At 31.5% G+C, this 19,812-nt stretch overlaps 1 protein-coding gene across 2 annotated transcripts in view; it reads left to right on the top strand.

The window, feature by feature from the left end:
- LOC145284941 (putative cytochrome P450 12a5, mitochondrial) overlaps window positions 1–18,982 on the top strand; it is a 95,993-nt gene extending 77,011 nt beyond the window's left edge. Inside the window, exons 8-10 of one of the 2 annotated variants that reach the window (XM_080134037.1) lie at window positions 9,226–9,304; window positions 13,338–13,544; window positions 18,671–18,982. In XM_080134037.1, the coding sequence (XP_079990163.1) occupies window positions 9,226–9,304; window positions 13,338–13,544; window positions 18,671–18,790 (406 nt within the window). In that variant the 3' untranslated portion in view covers window positions 18,791–18,982. The remainder of the gene's footprint in view (window positions 1–9,225; window positions 9,305–13,337; window positions 13,545–18,670) is intronic. The other variant, XM_080134038.1, reaches the window with a different exon arrangement.
- Window positions 18,983–19,812: the final 830 nt, after the last annotated feature.

Genomic DNA, 19,812 nt, shown 5'->3' with positions numbered 1-19,812 from the left:
ATTCCTTCTGTTGGCAATAAACGATGGTTGTGAAAGGTCGCCTGGGGTGCGCTTTATTATACGAGGGTCGTTCCAAAAGTAAGGCCTTCTATTTTTTTTTTAACTCCAAAAGTTTAAGATCTATGAAGACGGGGGTGATACTATTAAAACGAGCAACTTTTTGTGTTTCAGAATATATTTTTCTACATTGTCACCACCATTCTCAATGCATTTTTCTATGAATTCAATGATGTATCTCTGCTTCTGACGAACTCCAAGGACAAGAGTTGGTTTCTTAGAGTCCCATACCGTTAATATGTGCAACAGAGAGATGAAATTTTCATGTTCTGAATACATAAGTTCAGTCATCAAAACAATGCAAGTTGCAATTACTTTTGCTCCATTGGGGTGAAACAAAAAATAAGAAGGCATTACTTTTGGAACGCCACTTATATATATATATATATATATATATATATATATATATATATATATATATATATATATATATGTATATATATATATATATATATATATAGATAGATAGATAGATAGATAGATAGATTACAAGTGGAGTCATATCAGAACCCTCCCTAACTGTCTTGCATGGTTGTATAACTGAGAGTGAACTATACTTTAATCTTGATGTTCTATTTTAACTTTAAACTCGGTGTCTATACAATATGTTGATGATGAAACTCGATATTTATAAAATCCGTATCAGCTCAGAAACGACCGTACACGAAACTATTGTTTATGTTGAATTCTTGTGACGTATTAGATGAAAATGTTATGAATTTATTTACTTCGAACCTATCAATCTAATTATCTCTCTCTCTCTCTCTCTCTCTCTATATATATATATATATATATATATATATATATATATATATATATATATATATATATATGTATACCTACACACATTCAGCTCTATATATATATTAAATACACACATATATATATATATGTATATATACGTTTGTTTACAAACGTATATACATATATATATATATATATATATATATATATATATGTATGTATATATATATAATGTACGCACTAGCATATATATATAAAAATACGCCTAAATCTGATATTTTAATGAGTCCAGTTCAGATTTCGTATATATTATTATAGAGTCGTGATTTCAAAAGTAAAAAAAGGTACTTGAGTGCCATCAGCTAGAATCGAAACCGAAAGCAAATCCGTAGCATTCAAAGCTGGTGACGTTACCACTCTACCAAAGTGATACGCATATGAACTTATTAAAAATTAAAAATAAGATGAATGTACACAATGTATAACGATTGTTTTTTCAATTTTGACCCATTTTTGACCCCGTAAATACTATTTTAACCGGCTAAAGACTCATAATAGAACGGTCCATAAAAATCCTATCATTTGAGGCGCCTAGCGCTGCTCTGCGATTTTTAGTTTTGGGAGAGATAGAGTTTGAATACATTGAGACACACACGCACACACACGCACACGCACACACGCGCACACACACACACACACACACACACACATATATATATATGTGTGTGTGTGTGTGTGTGTGTGTGTGTGTGTGTGTGTGTGTGTGTGTGTGTGTGTGTGCGCGCGCGTAAAAATCAGCCATCTTACTTTCTATATATTTTTTTATTTCCATTTAGTGCAAACTGATGTTTATTTTAAACGCATGTCGTTGAGTGGAAGAGAAATACAATAAGTCTGGACTTCATAGACTCAACTTGAAAGATAGAGACTGGCGCTAGTGAGAAATAATATTTTTAGTCTTTTTGAAATATTTGCATTAAATCACTTGGGTAAATTTTCTGAAACGCTTCAAAAGGAAGTTTGTTATTGTGGCCTTTTAAAGCATGTTTAGACCGGAAGCATGCGCGTAATGTGAGTTTCTTTGATTTACTAACGAGTCTTTGATTTATTAACGCTTGACGATAATGTTCTTGCGACAATTATAGCGTTACTTTTTAATCTTTGAAAAATTATACGGACTCTAAAAATGTAACATTCTCATGCCGGTTATTTTTCTTTGTTCTCACGTAACATTCGACACTACTTGTTGTTCAAACATTTATTTGCTATATACTTGATTTCTTTTACTATTTTTTTTCGTTTTGCTGTAATCTACATTTGAATGTGTATGCAAGAGTCCTTTCTAAAAAAATATTAAAAAAAAATATTTATCCAGTATGTGTGTCAAAGAAAATGACTACTTCTAAAGAATACGAACCTTCGGGAAAAGATACACAGATTAGTTCTTTAGAACCGGTTTCCTCAAACTACGGCCTGCGAGCCAGATCTGGCCCGTCAAAGTTTTTAATTAATTTTATAGAAAATGTAAAAATATTCAGGAAAATTCTTTTAAATGAAAATGTGTGAAAATAGTGTGGTAGTTTTTCTTTTTGTTAAAAGAAATAATTAAAAAATGAGGTTTCGAAGAACCAGTTTCATTAAAAAAGTAAAACTAATGAGCAAAACAGTATTTTTTTTTTTCATGTTGGCCCATATAGCTCTAAAAAGTCAGCAAAATGGACTTTGGAGACCCCTGTTTTAGAACAATAAAAGTTATTTATGCAGAATATGGATCGTGCTACTTTTTAGATTGGATTTCCGAGTTAAATTCAATTTTTACGGTATCTTTTGTTGATTAAATTGTTAAGTGAAAATACAGAAAAGCTACAAAAGACCCTTCTCTCCATATCTTAAAGAATAGGTTTCTAAATAATAACGTTATTATTTCAGCACGTTCCGTATTCTGCATAAGTACCAGAAAATGTCTTACCGCAAAAACAATTTCGCGTTTTCTTTTGTGCAAAAAACAAGTAACACTAAGAATGAGTGTTTTATCAACGTGAAAAAAATATATACGACATAATTACGTTGACACGCCGATCACCGAAGTTAAGCGACGTTGAGCTTGACCAATACTAAAATGGGTGACCATTTGGTAAAATCAGGTGCTGGATGTGCTCGGAGCCTCGAGCCAGGCTATCTTGCTCAAGACACGCATTAAATAATGAAGCGTCGTTACAATCCAGGAGTTTTAAGGGACACGTCTTTTTTTTTAAACAATGAAGATCAAAATCCCCTTTATTAATTAATTTATTAATTTATTAATTTATTTATTTAATTATTTATTAAATTATTTATTAATTTATTTATTTATTAATTTAATTATTTATTATTTTTTTATTTATTAATTCATTTATTTATAAATTTATTTATTTAATAATCTATTTATTTATTAATTTATTTAATTAATTATTTATTTATTAATTTATTTATTTATTTATTTATTAATTTATTAATTTATTTAATTATTTATTTATTTAATTATTTATTAATTTATTTATGTTTTATTTATTAATTTAATAATTTATTTATTTATTTATTTATTTAATAATTTATTTATTAATAAATTTATTTATTTATTTATTTAATTATTTATTAATTTATATATTAATTTATTTATTAATTTATTTATTAAATTATTTATTAATTTTTTATCTATTAATTTATTTATTAATTAATTTATTTATTTAATAATTTATTTATTTATTAATTTATTTATTTAATCATTTAGTTATTTATTAATTTATTAATTTAGTTATTTATTAATTTATTAATTTATTTATTTATTTATTTAATTATTTATTAATTAATTTATTTATTTTTTATTTTTTATTTATTAATTAATTTATTTATTAATTTATTTATTTATGCAATTATTTATTAATTTATTTATTTATTTATTTATTAATTAATTTATTTAATTATTAATTTATTTATCTATTAATTTATTTATTAATTTATTCATTTAATTATTTATTAATTTTTATTTATTAATTTATTTAATTATTTACTTATTTAATTATTTATTTATTTATTAATTAATTTATTTATTTATTTATTAATTAATTAATTTTTTTATTTATTTATTAATTTATTTATTTATTTATTTATTTATTTATTAATTTATTTATTAATTAATTTATTTATTTAATTATTTATTAGTTAATTAATTTATTAATTAATTAATTTATTTATTTATTTATTAATTAATTAATTTACTTATTTATTAATTTATTTATTAATTAATTTATTTATTTATTTATTAATTTATTTATTAATTTATTTATTTATTTAATTATTTGCGGACTATTATCCTCATCTTCTAGTTGTTGTTTTACAACGTTTCGCCCAACTATTCCTATGGCCTTCGTCAAGTGGTAAACACCGACGGGATACGAATACAGAGTCTCTTTAATATATCCTCAGTAATTACTGCCTTCCATAGTTGTTGTCATCTCACCACGTCTTCAGAGGCCGTGGTGCAGTGGGTAAAGACGTTGAATCTTTACGCTTCCAGGTGAATATTGTCTAAAGATAACGGTTTCAATCCTAGAGGATTACTTGGCCAAAACGCCGTGAGATGACAACAACTATGGAAGGCAGTAATTATTGAGGATACAGTTAAGAGATTCAGCATTCCTATCCTTTCACGATTAACCACTTGACGAAGGCCAGAGGAATAGTTGGCCGAAACGTTGTGAAACAACAGCTATGAAAATGGGAATAATAGTCCGCAAATAAATAAATACATAAATTAATTAATTAATAAATAAATAAATTAATACATAAATTAATAAATAAATTAATAAATAAAGGTATAAACTGCTCATCTCCAAAAGATTCCAATAATACAGATAAAAATCCTTTTCTTTAATAATTATGAGAAAATTTTCGACCACCAATTATCATGGCCGATGACAACCTTCCCAGAGAATCCAACGTTCAAACTTTGCAGCCTAACATAAACATTGACAGGAAACATGGATTAGAATAAATATATAGACGATACTGTCAAGTATGATTAAAAATATGTTGGCTAATAATGAACTTTATGCGCTTGTACTCCCTCAACGCAAATACCCTCGACAGACGTGATATACAGCAAAATCTAATCTCTTCTCTCTGGAGGCCCAAAATGCTCTGGCAGCTTCTTTCTTCGAGCTTCTTGCCTTTTGAATTTTTTTTTTCGTTCCTGTTTCTTCGACTGTATCAACATACTAAAAAAAAATCAATGTAATGTGAACAAACACCTTGCTGCTTTTTTTTGCATCACGATGGACTTGAAAGTGACCATGTTATAATCAACCGGGAAGCAGTTCTGTGGTGTTGTGTTCTACAGACGAGCAGTTGTAGGTAAAAAGAATCTCTTCTGGTGGAATTTTCGCTTAGATTTAGGCACAGATAGAGAATAAGAGAAATCGCTGGCAGTTATTGTTACTAGCCGGAGGGAACCATAGAGTGAAGCTCAGTCGAGCACCTACAATGAAAATAAGGATAGAGCAAAGAGAGGCTGACAACGTTCCTTCTATGAGAAAGAGGCAGCAGGGATGAGAAAAAGACATCGCTCACCAGATTTCGAAGTCGGTTTTATACCCTGTCAAGGCAGGAAAGAAACTCTGAGCAGGTTCTTTCTCTATGTACTAATAAATGTAATGTAAACAAACATATTGCTGCATAACCTATGCAGATTAGAATGCCAATTAATCACAGTAACTCTTTACATCTCAGTGGCAATGTATGAGGTGGTTAAAGTAGGTTTTAAGACTTTTTTGTACGGGCATTTAAAATTGTTGTAGAGGCTTGAAAATTCAGTATCTTATTGCTATACATCTTATGGGGTGACTGAACAATTTTTATGATTTTAGGTTCAAATGAACAGCTACAGCAAGAATTGGAATACACCCTACTAAAGCTGATTGTCACGGCTGGTTAATTTCAAAAATGCAATCTGGACATGAGGACGCTTTAGAAGAAAGATATGCAAAAAAATTATGTTTTAGACTTGAAAAAAAATGCCACTGAAACGTATGTAATGTTTCAGACTGCTTTTGAACCATATTACATGAATCGAGCATCAGTTTCTGAGTGGCATAAGTGATTCAAGGAAGGCAGGGAGTCTGTGAGAGATGATGGAGGTGTTGGAGGATTAAGGAAGTCAGAACACCAGAGTCGATTGACCAAATAAAGAATTTCATAGATAATGACCGTCGTGTGTCTATAAAAACAATAAGTGCACAGTTTCATGTCAGTGTGCGAACTGTACACACAATCATTCACAAGGAACTGAAGGTGCAGAAAATCGCGCGAATATACTAGCCAACAAATTTCTTGAACTAGTGAAGCGTCTCGTGTGCGAATATATATATATATATATATATATATATATATATATATATATATATATATATATATATATATATATATTTAACATGTTAACAACGTGGCTAAAATAAATGTACAATGGTTTTAAAGGTGTGATTTACAAAATGGTATAGAATTTACAGTTGTTTTTTATATTTATAATAACTTTACATTACAATATATATATATATATATATATATATATATATATATATATATATATATATATATATGTATGTATATATAAGATTAAAAATACTGGAAGCACTATGTATAAAAACTAAATAGCGAAAAATCAACAATGTAAATTTTGAAAATAATAGTAACAATTTGAAGTGCCTGAGTACGTAACTATCCTATATATATATATATATATATATATATATATATATATATATATATATATATATATATATATATATATATATATATATATATATATATATTGTATTGTTACGTACTCAGGCACTTCAAATTGTTACTATTATTTTCAAAATTTACATTGTTGATTTTTCGCTATTTAGTTTTTATACATAGTGCTTCCAGTATTTGTGGATGATTTTTGTGTTTTCAACTAGGAACTTTCTAAACCGGGAATGTGGGCAGCCATGTTGTTTCATGTGTTGGCAAATCGAGCTTGTATCGGACAGGTGTAGGGCAAATCGTCTGGACAATAAATTGGGAACATTAATTGGTAGACTACATTGGTTTCATCGACTGATTTTGTTGCCTGGGAAGTGTTCTTTTTAATTATAAGGTTAGCAGTTATTAAATTCTTGTAGTAGATGATAAATCGGATCTTATTGATTGATGTATTATATTTCTTAGTACCTTTTCATTTGATTTAAAGTTGTGGTTGCGATAGAATATATTGATGGGGTGGGGATTGTTAACTTTGTTATTATTAGTTTGGTTTAGGTTTCTAATTGTTAGCTTGTTTATTTACTAAGGAATTAAGGAATTGGCTATTAATCCAGACCTGTTTGATATTCTTTAATTTAGAATTTTTTTTTTTTTTTTTTTTTTTTGAGGAGATCAATTTGGCTCGATTAATAAGATTTTTTTATAATTGCTGTCTTGTAACGGTAGGGACATTCACTTTTGAAGTTTAAGGTACAGTGGTTGGTTGCAATAGTCTTTTTATACGGAGAAGTAATGAATTCATCTTTACTGAAGTCTATGAGAACGTCAAGAAATGGAATACTATTGTTTGAATTTAATTCATAAGTGAAAGCTAGCACGTAATTTGTTTGAAAATGATTTTTTTTTTTTAGTTTCTATTATTTCGTTATTATAGCTGAATAAAAATATCTAACGCACCTGACGTAAATAGACAGTTTTTAATTGTATTAAATATTTTATTAAGTTGCTAAAGGTGGGTCCCAATACGGACCTCATTGCTCCCCTATTTGTGTGTAAATGTTGCCTATATGATCATAAAAGAAGACCTCGGTTTTACATATTAGTAATATTTTTTTTAGGATTTTAGGGTTGATTTTCAGTGGAGGGAGAGATGGATTTTTGTATATATTGTCCATGATGATATCAATAGTTTCGTGAACTGGGACGTTGGTGAATAGGTTTTCTACGTCTAGTGAGGCAGTGATTTTGTTATTAACTTTTGTTGTTTGGAGAATTTGTATAAGTTATTCGCTAGATTTTACACTGTATTTGCTTTGTAGGTAAGGGGTTATGAGATCATTGATTATTTTGGTTAATTTATAAATAGAAGTTGTTACTTGTAAAATAATGGGGCAGAGGGAAGAGTTGGGTTTATGGGTTTTTACATTAGTATATAGGTATCTGGGTTTATAATCACCAATTATTTTGGAGAGTTTTTGATTGTCTATTGTAATTGTCGTCTCTTAGTCATACCAGATTCCAGGGCAAGAATTCATTTAGTCTAGTGGAGTATCCAGCTTCGTATTGTTACTTGAGTTAACATCACTTGGAAAAGATGTAATATTTCTTGTAAAAGCCAGTGTGAGCCAACCATATCGAGGAGATCTTATTTGGGCCGCAAATATTATGTTATTTTCAATATTTGATCATGGATTACTTGTAGGGAAAAATATCCTCCTCTCAGGTTATACCGACAGAGCCCTTTAAAATTTTGAAATTTGGATCTACGCCTCGAATTCTCGACTTTTCAACTTCATATTTTATTATCACAGCTAACCTGGGTGCCCGGCGTTGCCCGGTTGGTAGTTTTTGCTTTACGGCATATCAACCTTTTTCAGGTTATTTAATGCCGAATCTAATTATTTTGAGGAACGATTTTTAATGGAGTATATTTGTTTTTTAAGTTGGATTCTATTTAACCCATAGTTGGGACCCTAACAGGTACTACCACTCCGGGTCAGAGTGGACCTGGGAGCAATGACAATTAAAGGGTGGCTCCACACTCCCCAAGGCCCGCAAGCTGGGGCCTCACCATCGGATGTAGTTTTAGGTCATATCCAGGACCGGGCGTTGCCCGGGTGTTTGGAGTGGTGTTGAGCAAAAAAAAAAAAAAGTGATAGAGGCAGGCAGGCTCGAACCTGTACCGCGAAGGAGGAAAAGAACGTGGAAAAATGTGGTGTCTTTGCCGTTGCGTCCATCGCCAAACCGGAAGTGGCGAAGTTTTAAATTAAGGCTAATCAATCGAAAAGAGGAGATGACTTTCGAAAATATTGGCGAAAAAAGCGACCCTTCTTTGTAGAAATGTGTCCAGTTTAGGGTGAAGGAATTAATGTGTTTAGCCAATTATTCAATATTTGTTGTCCGAGATGTCGAGCTTCAAAATGATACCGATCTCGTAAAAACCCGTCGCCTTTGTCGAAAGCTTTAGGCATACATACATACATACATACATACATACATACATACATACATACATACATTTAAGCAGACAGGTGATATTTATATTATAGATGTTGATGAGTTTCAGGGAACAACTACAAAATGAATTATGTGTTAAAATTTTTTTGACAATTTGCTTAATATGTCCATAACAAACATGTTTTTAAATGTTTTTGCTGTCAGGTGCTACCCGGTTATCCCAGGCAACGTAAGAAAATTGGACAAAGATTTGCGAATAAAAGATTTCGTACTAACCGAAGGCGTAAGTATTTTTTAAGTCATGTTATATTTGGTTTACGCTTTTGTTTGTTTTATTAAAAATGTAAATGTTGAATAGAGTTTTTGGATGAAAGAAGAACTAAGGCATCTCCAGAGGACCAGGAAACTTATGAGCATCAACACGCATTACATCAAAAGGATGATGCCGACCGACTCAGCGTAAAAAGGAAAAATGAGAAAAGGGGTCAGTTATTATAAAAGACTGTGTGAATGACATAAATAAAATTAGAACAAATACATAACGCAGAATACAGAAGGGCTAATTACCGCAGCAAGAGACACCGTAAAAAATGAACAAAACAGAAAACAAAGAAACAAGAGATAAGACGAGAGAAGGAAAATAAGAAGAGAAACAGTTACACGGATGATTCATAAAGATGAGACTAACAAAAATACTTGGACATGGCTACGAAAAGGAAACCTAAACAGAAAAACTGAATAACTAATAACAGAGGCACAGTTTAATGCAATAAGAACCAACGTTATCAAAGCAAAGATCAACAAGCCAAAAAAACAAAAACAAAAAAAAAACAAATGCAGACCTTGTGGACAAAAGGACGGAATGATAAACCACATAATAAGTGAATGCGGCAAACTAGCCTCAAAAGAATATAAGAATAGACGCGAGGAAAATAATATACTGGGAAATATGCAAATACTGCATCTTGAACACCCAAACAAATGGTACAAGCACAAACCAGCAGCAGCAGTACTTAAAAACGGAAATCATAAAATCTTGTAGACATGGATGTAAAAACAGATACACTCATCTAAGCAAGGAGACCAGATGCCATAATAGTTAACAAGAGGAAAAAGTCCTGACAGATCGTAGATTTCATCGTCCAGCAGACTACAGGGTGTCTATACAAGAGATGTAGAAGGAAAGCAAATACAAGGACCTAGCTGAAAATCATATGGAAAATGAAAAATGTCAGGATAACACCAATAATCGTAGGAGCACTAGGAACAATCCAAAATGTCAAAACGAGAATGGAAGAAATTGGAATCAGGGGGTGGTACTAATGAAAGCAGCTGAAATATAAAGGAAAACTCTTGAATGTGGAGGCTAATACACATGAACTACAAACGTTAACCGATCATATAGCAACAGAAGTAAAGCAAAAGATAGAGAAGCATGGTGGCATCAAAAATGTAGTTGTGGCATCAAAAATGTATGGTGGCATCAAAAATGTAGTGGTGGCATCAAAAATGTATGGTGGCATCAAAAATGTATGGTGGCATCAAAAATGTAGTGGTGGCATCAAAAATGTAGTGGTGGCATCAAAAATGTATGGTGGCATCAAAAATGTAGTGGTGGCATCAAAAATGTATGGTGGCATCAAAAATGTAGTGGTGGCATCAAAAATGTATGGTGGCATCAAAAATGTATGGTGGCATCAAAAATGTATGGTGGCATCAAAAATGTAGTGGTGGCATCAAAAATGTAGTGGTGGCATCAAAAATGTATGGTGGCATCAAAAATGTAGTGGTGGCATCAAAAATGTATGGTGGCATCAAAAATGTATGGTGGCATCAAAAATGTATGGTGGCATCAAAAATGTAGTGGTGGCATCAAAAATGTATAGTGGCATCAAAAATGTATGGTGGCATCAAAAATGTATGGTGGCATCAAAAATGTAGTGGTGGCATCAAAAATGTATGGTGGCATCAAAAATGTATGGTGGCATCAAAAATGTATGGTGGCATCAAAAATGTAGTGGTGGCATCAAAAATGTATGGTGGCATCAAAAATGTAGTGGTGGCATCAAAAATGTATGGTGGCATCAAAAATGTATGGTGGCATCAAAAATGTATGGTGGCATCAAAAATATAGTGGTGGCATCAAAAATGTATGGTGGCATCAAAAATGTATGGTGGCATCAAAAATGTATGGTGGCATCAAAAATGTAGTGGTGGCATCAAAAATGTATGGTGGCATCAAAAATGTATGGTGGCATCAAAAATGTATGGTGGCATCAAAAATGTATGGTGGCATCAAAAATGTATGGTGGCATCAAAAATGTAGTGGTGGCATCAAAAATGTAGTGGTGGCATCAAAAATGTATGGTGGCATCAAAAATGTAGTGGTGGCATCAAAAATGTATGGTGGCATCAAAAATGTATGGTGGCATCAAAAATGTATGGTGGCATCAAAAATGTAGTGGTGGCATCAAAAATGTATGGTGGCATCAAAAATGTATGGTGGCATCAAAAATGTATGGTGGCATCAAAAATGTAGTGGTGGCATCAAAAATGTATGGTGGCATCAAAAATGTAGTGGTGGCATCAAAAATGTATGGTGGCATCAAAAATGTATGGTGGCATCAAAAATGTATGGTGGCATCAAAAATGTAGTGGTGGCATCAAAAATGTATGGTGGCATCAAAAATGTATGGTGGCATCAAAAATGTATGGTGGCATCAAAAATGTAGTGGTGGCATCAAAAATGTATGGTGGCATCAAAAATGTATGGTGGCATCAAAAATGTAGTGGTGGCATCAAAAATGTATGGTGGCATCAAAAATGTATGGTGGCATCAAAAATGTATGGTGGCATCAAAAATGTAGTGGTGGCATCAAAAATGTATGGTGGCATCAAAAATGTATGGTGGCATCAAAAATATAGTGGTGGCATCAAAAATGTAGTGGTGGCATCAAAAATGTATGGTGGCATCAAAAATGTATGGTGGCATCAAAAATGTATGGTGGCATCAAAAATGTATGGTGGCATCAAAAATGTAGTGGTGGCATCAAAAATGTATGGTGGCATCAAAAATGTATGGTGGCATCAAAAATGTATGGTGGCATCAAAAATGTAGTGGTGGCATCAAAAATGTATGGTGGCATCAAAAATGTATGGTGGCATCAACTGAAACCACAATAAATAATCGAGAAGGGTCAGTTAGGATGGAAAAACCGAGGAGATAAAGCACTAACCAAACCTCCAATGGAGCAGTGCGAAGAATACTGGGACTTTGGGGAGGCTTATTCCTACCTAAATTCCAGTGATGGTCACTGCCAATGAGAAGTCAATGGAAAGCGGCTGTTACGATGATGCAAATTCATTTGCAAATGTTATCAAAAGAGGTGGAATGCACTGGAAATCTGAGGAGATTTGTTGTCACTCAAACTCCAGGAACACCATCAGTTATTATCAGTGAGTAATGTCTGATGATGATATGTGTGAGAACTCCTAGTAAGTACAAATAATAATAATAATAATAATAATAATAATAATAATAATAATAATAATAATAATAATAATGATAATTAATAATAATAATAATAATAATAATTCTTCCTCTTCTTCTTATTCTTATTCTTCTTCTTCTTCTTATTATTATTATTATTATTATTATTATTATTATTATTATTATTATTATTATGATGATGATGTTTATCAACCTCTCCCTGTAAAGGGATGGGATTCATTTCCAGAGGATTTCCTTCCAAACTAGGAGCTTCAAAGATCAAGGGTTTTCCTAAGAATGTTGGTGATACTTACAATAGCAGGTCTGAAGGTCGCCTAAAACATCGGGGTTTCGTAGTTTTTATCAATTGTCCTTCCAGACGATTTGATACTACTCTTAGCATACCAACTATGACCGGGGTTATTTGGTGTGTGTTTTTTTTTTTAATTTTTAATAATAATAACAACAACAACAACAACAACAGCAGCAGCAAGAACAACAACAACAACAACAATAATAATAATAATAATAATAATAATAATAATAATAATAATAATAATTTCCATTTCTAAAAGATTGCTTATGTAAATAATAATTTCATCTTAGAAAATCTAATAAATAAATAAATAAATAGCTTGTCAATCACCAATTCTTTTCTCCTCACCTCTTGGCCCTGTTATATATTCCAATGCTTCAGAAATTTCACAGTCACGTTTGTTTTGTTCTTGTTGTGAATTTAGTGCGTTATTGAATGTCTTATTATAATCCTAACATTATCTAAAAAAAAAATTACGTCTCTCCATTCACTGCTTTTCTGTGTTTCTAGACATACGTGAAGATGCATCATGTCTATCCATCAGAGGATGAAAATCAATTTGCAAATCCATCGGAATTCAAACCGGAAAGATGGATGAGAAATTCGGATCAGATGAATTGTGCCCATCCGTTTGCGGTGACTCAGTTTGGTTTTGGTCCGAGAAGCTGTCTCGGCAAAAGGATTGCTCTCACAGAGGCTTACTTATTGATAACGAAGGTAAGCTCAACAAAGAAATATCACACATCTCGGTGTCATATCGTCTCTTAAGATCATCGAATGAGGGTGTGCGTGATAGACAAACTGGATACAATAACAACCGACAAAATCGGCATATCGTATTCTAATTAAGATCCATTACCAAAATAATATAATCCGTTTCCAAAATATTAAGATCAATTTCTGAAATACTGAAATCCATTTCTAAATTATTACGATTAATTTCCCAAATAATAGGAACTGTTTTCGAAATAATAAGGTCCATTTCTAAATTAGAAACATGCATTTTCAATTTTTAAATCCATTAACAAAATATCAAGTTTTATTAGTAAATTAGTAAGATTCATATATTCCCTTCCATTTGCAAACAATATAGCAAATACCTCGCTAAATGGTTGTCTCTCTATTCGCTAAAACATTCCGTCAGTGATACGTTTTAAATACATTAGTAAAAGAGCTGACCTCCAAATTTTTTTATCATATTCTCGCTTATCGCAAATATCTTTGAATCATAAATCAATCCCGCGACCACTTCTAGGCAATATTGCATTAGTGCAAATACCTGAATGGTCATTTATGAATGCATAATGTATATCGGTATCGCTTGACATCCAAAGCTTCTCGTGAAAATTAATTCATGTGGTATTGGTATTCCTGAACGGATATTTAATATAATCAGATTGTCTAGCTGAAAGATTCGGTTCGTTCCCGATTGCTGTACACCAAAACTATACCGAATGAATGCAAGTGTTTCTCATGGTCCTAAACTTCATAAATGACCTGATGCAATTCCGTCCGAGATGGATATATTTTCTGACTGTATGACGCTCTATTCTAAGCATGTGGGTAAATCGAACACACACACACACACACACACACACACACATGCAAGACAATAGTTGAATCCTTAAAAATGATTCTCAATCAGTAATAGAATCGATGCTTTCGTTCAGTCTCGAAAGATAATGGATACTTTGTCTAACGGTAGATGCGCGTGTAATTATGAAGCAATGGTTGCGCAATATCCAACCACACCTCTTCTGAATCGGCACTGCTTGAGTCCAGTGGCAAGGAGAAGTCCAGGACAACTGAAAACAATGCCGAGATAAGCGAAGAGCACGTGCAACACCTGGAATTCCCAAATGGTCACCCATTTTAGTACTGGCCTGGCTCAACGTTGCTTAATTTGGGTGTTCTAACGGAAACCAGTGTGTCAACATGATTACGCCGTACTAGAATGGAGACATAAATAAATGGTTACATTTAATGCTATCAACAAACGATTAAACTTTCGTTCCTTTAACAATTATAAACACGCTTTTAAACAACCGATCGCCATGGCTGATAGCATCTTTCCTAACGCTTGCCCTAAACCCTAACTTTTCCCGATAGTTCAACGTTTAAACACATTGCTTGATCATTCATTAGCATTATGGGTTTACTGCAAAGAAGGTTGGCTTCCTCAACCGCCAGTAAAATTTTTTAAATTTCTATAAATCCAGCATTCACCCATGGGGGAAGTGTTTCCAAATCTGAGTTAATGCACCAATCAATAATCCCTCCTTCTTATACAGGGTACAAAAAGTAGTCTTTAATCTAAGAAATCCCGTACTGTCTACTAAGTTCCAGCCTCTGTCCCCTGACCACAGTGTTGCATCTTTTGTTCTTATTTTCTAAGTACTTTCGCTTAACATGCCTGGGCGAACTTACTGCACTTGAGCCCCTTTATTATAAGTACTCCCGACAAACCCGACTAGCAGAAAAATCCCGCCATTTCATAGTATCGATCCCCAATTTCCGGAAACTTTCTATCCTAATAGATTTTTTTCAGACTGTGACACTATCGTGGTCCGTGGAGTGTCTTAGTGCATCTGTGCCGTGGGGACGTCCCTTGCAATAATTATGCGCCCACAGAAATATCCCGAGTGTTATCCTCTCCTCCTGAACACTGAACACAATTTAACCAGCTCCTAGGGAGGCATAAAAGCCACCCAAGTTGGAATTAATCAGATCTTTGTTTCGAGCAGAGGTTGACTGTTCTGCCTCTCGAACCCATGTTGTCTCGATCCTCAACGGCCTGAATGAATCATGTCAAATAATACATTCACTCGTCGAATGGCGTCATTAATTCTCTCCGGAGAAAAAAAAATAGAATTTATTTTTCATTGCCGCATTTAGGAAAAAAATAAAACGTGTTTGGTCGACGCTAGGCACGCGTCTACTCTTGGTAACGAAATTTTGACTGCCTGTTTTTTTTTCCTTCCTAAAGGGAGACATCGAAAGAAAGTCCAACAAAAAGAAAGATGAGTAATGCAGGACAAAATAAAGAGAGGAAATAAAAAGAAAACAAAGAGTGTTTTGCATTCCATCAATTCATCGACGTCAAACCGCAAATCTTTAAATTCATATTTATTGTACAGAGATTGATATAGTATTTGAAAGTGCCGATTTGTGGTGCCGATTTGTGGTGTCGATAGGGACTTCAAAAGTGCTACAGTGGCCACACACATGATGAGTGCAATACCTATATTGTATAGGTGCTATGACCAGCACGAACACCGTTTACTTAAAAAAGATATTTTAACTCATGCTTAACCTGAAATGAGAACAAAGCGACTTATTGCTCTTGGTATATCGGACTCTGTAGATATTTCCGACTTTTCGACGCATTCAATAGCCTTGAGTATTAAAAACAATTGTCATTTCCACGTCAAAAGAAATTTAATTGACGAAATACGTTAACAGCGGGTTTTTACTTCTTTGCCTCCCCATGAGGTCCACCTTTAATATGGGGAAACTCAACTCCGCAAAAGGGCGCCAATTCTTGTGCTGCAAATCATCTGACTTGAAATCCTCCCTGCTCCCTGCTTTTCTGACTCTACCAATATGCAACAATTTTCAATGTCCTATCTTGACACAATAAATATCTTAGGATGACCTCATAAATTTAGACTCGAAACGTAAGACAGTAAGTCTTTAAATTTCAGTGGCGATATGCCTTGGGGTTTTTTTTTTTTTTTTGGTGGGGGGGGGGAACTAATTTTTCTTTTAATATATTATGATTCAATTGCAAATTATCAACATCGATTTCCAAAAACTTAAGATCAGTTTCCAAGTTATCAGAATCCATTTCAAAAAGATTAAGAAACGTTACCCAAAAAAACGTAGAATCCAAACGGATTGGTCCATTCTTTTTTTTTTTTTTTTTTTTTTTTTTTTCTAAACATGGATCAAGATATGACTTTTGGGTGATATTTGTACGAAGTAAAGACGATTGCTAACGCTTAAAAATATAAAAAAAATGTTCATTCAATCTGAAAAGTAAACAGTTTTTATCCATTTTATATTTTAAGAACAATCGATCGTAGATAAAAATAACTTTGAAGTTTTTAAAAAAATATTTATGTGAAAATCTGGATTGTAGTAAAATGAAATTTATTTAGTTATTAAAGGAACGAATATTTTATTTGTATATTAACGTGACCTCGAATATTTTATTAGTATATTAACGTGATCTCCTGTATTCGTATATATATATATATATATATATATATATATATATATATATATATATATATATATATATATATATATATATATAGGTGTGTGTGTGTGTGTGTGTGTGTGTGTAGATGTTGTTTGTTTTGGTTTTAGCGATATATTTGGAATGAATTCAATTATTTACGAAAGTGCATTTTTATCTAAATGCGAGTTGGGAATAATTTTCCCTTTCACCAATTTGTTACTCCCCCCCCACACACACACATGGGAAGCGGTATATATATTATTTTTAAAATATAATTATCCACTGACACGTGTTTCGTTGTCTACGACTCATCATAGTGGTTGAATCTAGCGAGATTCGAAATCGAGACCCACGGCAATGAGCTTAAAGCCCTTACCGCTCACCTATCTCGTACGACTGTGTGGATATATCGCGATTTACTTAGATGTTGTTTGTGTTTGGTTTTAGCGATATGTTTTGAATGAATTCAATTATTTACAAAAGTGCATTTTTACCTAAATACGAGTTGGGAATAATTTTCCCTTTAACCGCTGTACACACCCACACACCCACACACACACACACACACACACACACACACATATATATATATATATATATATATATATATATATGTACAGCGAAACAGCTACATGGTAAGCAGCTGATGATCTCCGTTTTCTATTTACAAAATTTTAGTTAAGGTTTCCTCTTTTCATCATTATGTAGTAAAATTCTGTTTAAAAAATTGAAGACTTTTGTGAAATCGGCTTATGCAAGTGCTAAGTCTATTTTTATTTAACAATTTTAGTTACTGGCTTTCGTTTTTTTTTCATCCTTATATAAATGAATTCTCTTTTGTCATTATAAACTTTTTAGAAGTCGGATTATGTAGGTGCTAAGTCTGCGATAAAGTTAATTTTTTTTTCTCCTTCCGGGAATTTAAACTGCATGCTTTATTTTTATTTTGCATTTTTTTATTCAAAGCTTCTTTAGACATTATATATATATATATATATATATATATATATATATATATATATATATATATATATATATATATATATATATTATGACACATAATGCAAACATTTCTTTCGATTTTTTTTTTCGGATTTATGAAATCACGCCATTTTATTTTATTTTTTTTAAGTTAAAAAAGTTCCTGGCGAGGAGTTTATGCTGAAAATATTCATAATTGACATAATAATAATATTGTTCCTGCGCCACAAAACAGATACTGTTAATATTTGGGCATTTAAAAATATGGAAAGAAATAACTAGTAAGATGAGTAACATCTTGAAATTTTAAATATGGCTGTTTCATCTATTTGTATGTGCTCTATAGTTACATTTAACACATATCGAGCTTCATAAATGAAAAGATTGCTATAAATAAAGGGTGAAATATAATTGAAAATGCATATTTTCCCATAAACCTATATATTTTTATGTACACATATTTTCTATATACATGTATTTCTTTTATTTCATTTTAGAATATTTTATAGGCATATTCATGCGACTTTATGCATCCGTAACAATATATATGTTATATATTAAATATTTATTTATATACCTATCTTTTCTAAATACATGTATTTCTTTTCTCTTGTTTTAGATCCTTAGCAAGTACACAATCGAATATCCATCTGATTCGTTTGACATTCAGCCAGGTTTGCAGTACCATCCTCCTAATGACCTCAAATTCAGATTTACAAAAAGTCCCATAAACTATTGACTTTTTGCTCCGATTTCTTCAAAGAACAAATACACACTGTCGATTGGGACACACAATTCTTAAAAAAGAATGAACACGTACAACGAAGAGAGGGGCCATTAATTCGGTCGCCCTATCTTCAAGATCAGCGTTTTGGCCACAAAACATGAAGTTCAAATTTTCTCACAAGGACCAATTGGCGCGAAAAGAAAATAGACAAAACTCCAGTTAATATATTCGCTGTCCTTTTACTGGAGGTGATATTGACACGATTTAAGTACAAGGAGCACAACATATACAAGTATGTATATATATATATATATATATATATATATATATATATATATATATATATATATATATATAAAGCCTGCATGTATCATGATTATATATTTATCCAAATGAGTCAACTATTTAAAACCTACTTTGAAATCTTCATTTCAAAAGTCTCAATCCATAGGTAGAAAAAAAATAAAATAAAATAATAATAATAATAATAATAATAATAATAATAATAATAATAATAATAATAATAATAATAATAATAATAATAACAATAACAATTACAATAATAATAATAATAATAACAATAATAATAGTGATGATAATAATAATAATGATAATGATAATAATAATAATAGTGATAATAATAATAAAAATAATAATAATAGTTATCATAATAATAATACAAATAATAAAAATAATAATAATATTAATGATGATGATAATAATAATAATAGTGATAATAATAATAAAAATAATAATAATAGTTATCATAATAATAATACAAATAATAAAAATAATAATATTAATGATGATAATAAAAATAATAATAATAATAGTGATGATGATAATAACAGAATCTATCATGCACAGTGCATCATACTCAAAGGATTATACTGATCCACTTTCTGTAAAATCAATGAAGAGAGAGGACAGATGAGTAAAGATTACTGTGTCGACAAAAACGCACAAAAAACCGAAAAAATGCATAACGCAGAACACAGAACACAGAACACAGAACGGCAGATCATCGCAGCAAG

The sequence above is a fragment of the Euprymna scolopes genome, chromosome 9 (assembly GCF_053919585.1).
Source record: "Euprymna scolopes isolate OS-2025 chromosome 9, ASM5391958v1, whole genome shotgun sequence".
Taxonomy (NCBI): Eukaryota; Metazoa; Mollusca; class Cephalopoda; order Sepiida; family Sepiolidae; genus Euprymna; species Euprymna scolopes.
This window is presented reverse-complemented; position numbering and strand designations above follow the sequence as displayed.